General features: G+C 42.9%; 1 protein-coding gene across 6 annotated transcripts in view; it reads left to right on the forward strand.

Annotated features, from left to right (window-relative positions):
- synrg (synergin, gamma) overlaps window positions 1-5,476 on the forward strand; it is a 30,214-nt gene extending 24,738 nt beyond the window's left edge. For 3 of the 6 annotated variants that reach the window (XM_019861401.1, XM_019861404.1, XM_019861405.1), the window contains 4 exons: window positions 55-165; window positions 256-294; window positions 3,182-3,214; window positions 4,963-5,476. In XM_019861401.1, coding sequence (XP_019716960.1) covers window positions 55-165; window positions 256-294; window positions 3,182-3,214; window positions 4,963-5,094 — 315 coding nt within the window. In that variant the 3' untranslated portion in view covers window positions 5,095-5,476. The remainder of the gene's footprint in view (window positions 1-54; window positions 166-255; window positions 295-3,181; window positions 3,215-4,962) is intronic. The other 3 variants (XM_019861403.1, XM_019861407.1, XM_019861402.1) reach the window with 2 other exon arrangements.
- Window positions 5,477-6,080: the final 604 nt, after the last annotated feature.

Raw genomic sequence — 6,080 nt, forward strand, 5'->3', positions numbered from 1 at the left:
GATCCCGATGATGAGACATATATGCAAGTCTTTTTTTTTTTTTTTCTTGCGCAGCCTGACGAAAGCTCTCTGGATTTCTCCACCTGCATTCTGCGGCATGGCATCAAGAACGCCAAGGAGTTGGCCTGCGGTGTCTGCCTCCTCAACGTCGACTCCCGCAGCAAGGTTTGAACGCAACACGTGAACGCGTCTGCCCGTACACCAAGCGTTGTGTGAGTGTTGCGACTTTTCTCTGACTGCGGAACGTGTTTTCAGATCAAAGAGACAAGGACGCTTGGACGCCTTCTTAAACGAGTATGAGAAATGTCATTGTGCTCTGCCTCTGGTGCTGTCTGGTGGGGGTGGCGGTGTTGGCTGGGCTGTTCATCTCTTATGGCCGAGCTTGGTGTGTTGGGGCAAAAGTGACACTTGCTCAACCTCTCTCCAATTATTCCTCAGTATGTGGTTCAGTTGAGTGTCGATCTGCCCCCTAATTAGTGCGCACATTTTAAAATAATTCAGCCTCCAAAACCAACAACATGAAAGTCAATAGATGCGTCTGTCATCTGTCGACCCACAAAAAAAAAAGTCTCAAGACGACCCACAAAAAAGTCTTGAAAAGCCATGCCCGTAAAGCAGGGGTGTCACGCTCATTTCACATTGTGGGCCGCATACGGCCTCGGTACATTTCAAGTGGGCCGGAGCATTAAAATTATACCATACTCTGCTATAAATAACCAAAATAGCATGTTTTTCCTTTGTTTTGGTATCGTGAAGCACAAGAACATGAGGAAAATGTTGAAATTTAATGATCATCTTTTACCTACCATTTCTTGAAACACCTTATATTTCCTTAGACAAATGTGCAATTTACTTTTATCATTCACATATATACATTGCAACTGATTGTACAAAGGCACAAGACTTTTAACAATTGGCATTGAAAAATATAGTCATGCATTTTAAGATTAAACGAGATTTATAAAGACAGGATTTTTAAAACCATTTACACATGTGCATATAAAAATCTAAATTGCCTCCACTTTACAAACTAAAGAGAAAACAGTCTGCCCCCTAGTGGATAGTACATGAATTGCATCTTATTAATATTCATTCCGTGTCTTTTATGCATTTTTTTCATTTTTAAATTATCCCGTGGGCCTAATCGAACCTCCTCGGGGCTGGTTACGGTCCGCAGGCCGTATGTTTGACACCAGCGACAATAAGCCAGCCATTTTGCTTCCAAGCCGCCATTTCAGGGTCATTGGGGTCTTTTCCCAGGCGCCTTGATAGGAGTTCATTCAACTCGATGACTTCTCTCGTCAAATCTGTCACTTGAAAGTCTTCTCTGCTCCACTGTATAAATGTCAAGTCAAGTCTCTTGCCGCAGCAGTCGGAGAAATTCAAAGATTTGACATCGCTCCTTAGTAACTGTTGCTACGTTAGCGATTGAGCAGTCAGCGGTTGGCGGGGTGCTTTTAGCGCACAATCGATGCGGGTCATTGTTGTCTGCTCGCTCTGTGCTGGAGGACGGACGCTAGAAAGGTGAAGAGAGAGAGCCAAAGCACACTTGTCCGCTTTGGCTCTTTTGTGTGGATTCTTGAAGGTTTCAACATACTTGGAGAAACAAGACTGTGTTGCAATTTCACCTTCGTGTCCAATCGTGCAGGCTTGATGTTCCCGGGTTCTTTATTTCATTGCCTCTTGGCCAGTTTAGATCTTGTACCAAAAAGTGGCAATAATGGGAATTTGGGTGAAATTTCTGGAAGATCCTAAAATGCAGCGCAAGCGCCTCTCGCGATTAGCAGCCAATTCCTTTCGTAAATTGACGAAATCTGTCCACGCCTGAGGCTGGGACCCAACCGATGGGAATTTTCGGAGGCAGATGCAGATTTCAAGATTCGTCAGAATAAAATTATGACACCTGATCAATTGGCTGATTAATATATGTATGTTTATATATTACAATTACATGGTCCCTTCGCACTTACAGCAATAACAATATCAATCACAGGCAGGACATAGGACTGTTTTACAAAACTTTGTCCTTAATTTAATTTTTTAACTTTTCAACAGAGAGAAAAATTGACAAAAAATCTTTGATTTTTGGGGCGGGGCTGATTTTTGCCAATCATGAACCCGTGTTACAAAAACGTATGCTGAATATTGAGTTAGAAGTCTTGCTTGTCTCCTCCTTCCTTTGTTTAGTCAGTCGTTAACTATGTTTTCCGTATTATCAGTGTTTCATATTGGCTGCGCAGAGCTCACTAAGTAGTTCTGGGTTTGAGTGTGCGTTAACAAATGCGCCTCAATTAGTGTCGGGCAGAACCCTTTTAGGTTCCAATTGGTTCCTGCTAATAGTCACCACAGATGGCATCGGAAAACTAACAGGGAAACAAGTCCATGGGGAATATAAAGAACTCCATATACAAGGCGCATCCGATTATAGGGCGCGCTGTCGGCTTTTGGGAAAATTGAACGCTTTTAGGTGCACCTTGTGTGCGGAAAATACGGTAATACATGAATTGCTTGCGATTATTCCAGTTCAGCTTCGTTTGGCATTGTCTAAACTTTTGATTTCGAATGTTTCACTGTTTGTTGTGGTCGCAGTAGCTGCGGTGTTTATTCTTTCGTGGGAACTTGAATGAATGGCATATGTTAAAAGAAAGTGTTTAAAATTCTGCCATTTTGGGCCGCAGCAATCAGCAAAACGGGCAGCGAAATCCTGATTTGTTAATGAGACACACAAGATGGATGGTTGACGCCGCGCTGGCTTATTAGCGTCTCCTCTTGCACTCATTCATCGTCTTATTGTCATGGCACGTGATTATTTCATCAAATGGAACAGGAGCGTCCTCGGGCTCATCTTGCCACCTGATTGGATCTCACGCTGGCAGTTGAGCAACAGCTCCTTGCAAAGATGGATTCAGACCTTCCCGATTTGCCATTTTCAAAGTGTGGCCAGCAAAAGTTTCGCCGGCTAACTAAGTTGCATTTAACTTACTAAACTTCAATGCAGTTACTTTTAAAAGAACATTGGGGGAGGGGTGGGGCAACTTTATATAGTGAGCCACATGCTGCTTCACCAAGATTTAAGACGAGCTTCCTGGTTGTGGCTGGGCTGCTGCTGTGAGGCTCCATCTTCGCATCTTGCTGTTTCTTCCTTCGTCCCGTTCAAGCATTGACTGTGTTCTGATTGCAGGCATTGACTCCAGAAAGTGTTCGGCGGTCCACGGTAAATATTGATATGAGTTATTGATGAGACAGATTCATTGCTTCGTCAATGCAACACATGTAAATTGCTGGTTTCAACCCCAATTAAAAATCGTTTTAAATTAAATTTAAAACCTTTTCCTTCATACCTGAAGCTGAACCCCCCCCCCTCCCCCCTCATTTGAAATCCTACTTGCACCTCTCACTAAAAAGGTTAAAAACCCAAACCTAATTTGAAACCCTAACCCAAGCTGTAAGTGCAAACTTGAAATCACAACGCTTGTTTGAAACCCTCACTTGAACACCAACTCCTGATTGAAAACCTTTAAACCCGCTTTGAGATCCTAGTTTGAAACTTGGAAGAATTTTGAAACATTTTTACTTTGTTTTTTGTGGCACTATGGAAACGCTATGTTTGCACAACTAATGGATTTGTCTTGGGACAAGGTGAAGCAGCATCCATCCATCCATCCATCCATTTTTCGATCCACTTATCCTCACAAGGGTCGCGGCGGTGCTGGAGCCTATTCCAGCCGTATTCGGACACCCTGAACCGGTTGCCAGCCAATCGCAGGGCACACAGAAACGAACAACCATCCGCGCCCACAATCACACCTAGGGACAATTTAGAGTGTTCAATCAGCCTGCCATGCATGTTTTTGAAATGTGGGAGGAAACCGGAGTACCCAGAGAAAGCCCACACAGGCCTGGGGAGAACATGCAAACTCCACACAGGGAGGCCGGAGCTGGAATTGAACCCGGTACCTCTGCACTGTGAGGTCGACCACCAGGCCGCACGTGAAGCAACATACAGTATGACTCATGACCCAGTTAGTCATCACTGGAGATCTCAATGTTTGTTAATAAGTATGACAGCAGTACCCTGAAAATCTTGATAAATCAATTGAGTTGCTTGGTCAGCCCAATTTTCAAAATGCATTTTCAAGACGTATAAAAATAGCTTCATTTACATCTTTCGTAGTTTCAAAGTGCAACCTCGCTGACACGTATAGCTTAGACTCTAATTTCCGGGAACGGGTGTTGAACAGTCTGACTAGTACTAGAAAAGTACAACGTGACCTCGCCATCAGAAATGAAATTTGACATGTTTTGAGAACTGCTACTTTGCAGCGCCAAAGTAGCCGGTGCATTTTGGTATGTGCAAGGCAAGCGAGAAAAACAAAGGAAATGGCCACGAAAGAAGAGGCACAGTTTGAAACTTGGAAGTACCGTATTTTCCGTACTACAAGGCGCTTTGGCGTATAAGGCGCACCTTCAACGAATGGCCTATTTTAAAACTGTTTTCATATATAGGGCGCATCACATTGTAAAGCGCATAGAATAGAAGCTACAATAGTGGGCGCAGTTGCGTTATGCGTCCACTAGATGGAGCTATGCTAAAGGGAATAATATACAATACCGCTTTATTTGTATAGCGCTTTCACAACCGCTGCAGCTGTAACAAAGCGCTTTACAGAAAATTTTAAAAATACATCCAAGAAATCAGAATATTGATCCATATCGAAAATGCATCAGATTATAAGGCACACTGTCGTCTTTCGAGAAAGTTGAATTCTTTTAGGTGCGCCTTGTAGTGCGGAAAATACGATAAAGTAAAAGAAATTCAAGTCGCCCTTGCACCCCTCAGTTTTTCTGTGTGTGGCCCTCAAACAAAAAAAAGTTTGGACACCCGCAATCAATAGAACATTTTTGAACATACGTGGATATAAGGCTTCCTCTTCATCTTCTTGACCTGTCTGCCATCTTCAGGCGTTCAACTCGGAGACGGACAACTTCAAGCTTGTGTACGGCGGGCACCAGTATCACGCCAGCTGCGCCAACTTCTGGATCAACTGCGTGGAGCCCAAACCGCCGGGACTCATCCTGCCCGACCTTCTCTGAACGACCAACTTTCACCTTTTCGACTTTTTCATTTATTCATTGAGTCATGTCCACTGGCGGCCATTTTACTCTCTTGACTGGATCCTGTTCAAAGCTTGAAGGTATTCATTGTCCTTTGGAATGTAACCAAATGGATGCTGACTTGAATGTAGTCTTGTTTTAAATGTCACTTTCAGTGTTTTTAACTCTCTTCGGCTGGAAGACACATTTATTTTATTTAATTTTAGTTTTGAATATGTCCTTGGATATTTAACTGGTGTACATTTTAGTTAATCGAAGGCTGGAAATTATTTTGGGGAAAATGTAATTTAATTAAGTTGTGTTTGCGTGCTATGTGAATGCGATGTAAATAAACCAGTGCAGCAGTTTGAATTCCTTGTGATTTCTTTGCGTGATGAACCGTTCCACATGTGGCAATGTTCTCTTTTCCCAGAATTCACTGCAGTGCACTCAGTCTGATCCCAGGGAGTGTGTATAAAGAGCAGTGGAGAAAGGCTCATGTTTTCTCCTGATGATAACTGTCAGGGTTCCCACGTGTCTTTAAAGTTCATAAAAATCCATAAGAAAAGAACTTGTAAAATTATGTTCTTAATCATCCTTAATTTTCAGAGAAAGCTTCTCAAATCAATAAAAATCCTTAAAAATTAACCTATGGTGTTCATTTCATTTGTGTCATTTTCACCACCCTTCCCCTATGTGGCTTTCTGTTCATTAAATCCACCGTGAATCCTCTGCTGAATGGAGAAAAAGTCCTTTAAAAATGGCTAAATTAGCCCTCAAAAATCCTTACAAGGTCCACATATAAAAAGCAAGTGGAAGAGTGGGAACCCTGCAGTCAACATTGTCCCAAGGTGTAAGTGTGCGCGCGAAGAGGATAAGAAAATGGATGGCCACACATGTTTTTGGAAACCTGAACAGGCACAGGTAGAACATGCAATCTCACGCCGAACAGTTGGAGCCGGAATTGAACCCTGCACCTCCACAGC

This window comes from Hippocampus comes, unplaced genomic scaffold (assembly GCF_001891065.2).
Source record: "Hippocampus comes isolate QL1 unplaced genomic scaffold, H_comes_QL1_v1.1 scaffold122, whole genome shotgun sequence".
NCBI lineage: Eukaryota > Metazoa > Chordata > Actinopteri > Syngnathiformes > Syngnathidae > Hippocampus > Hippocampus comes.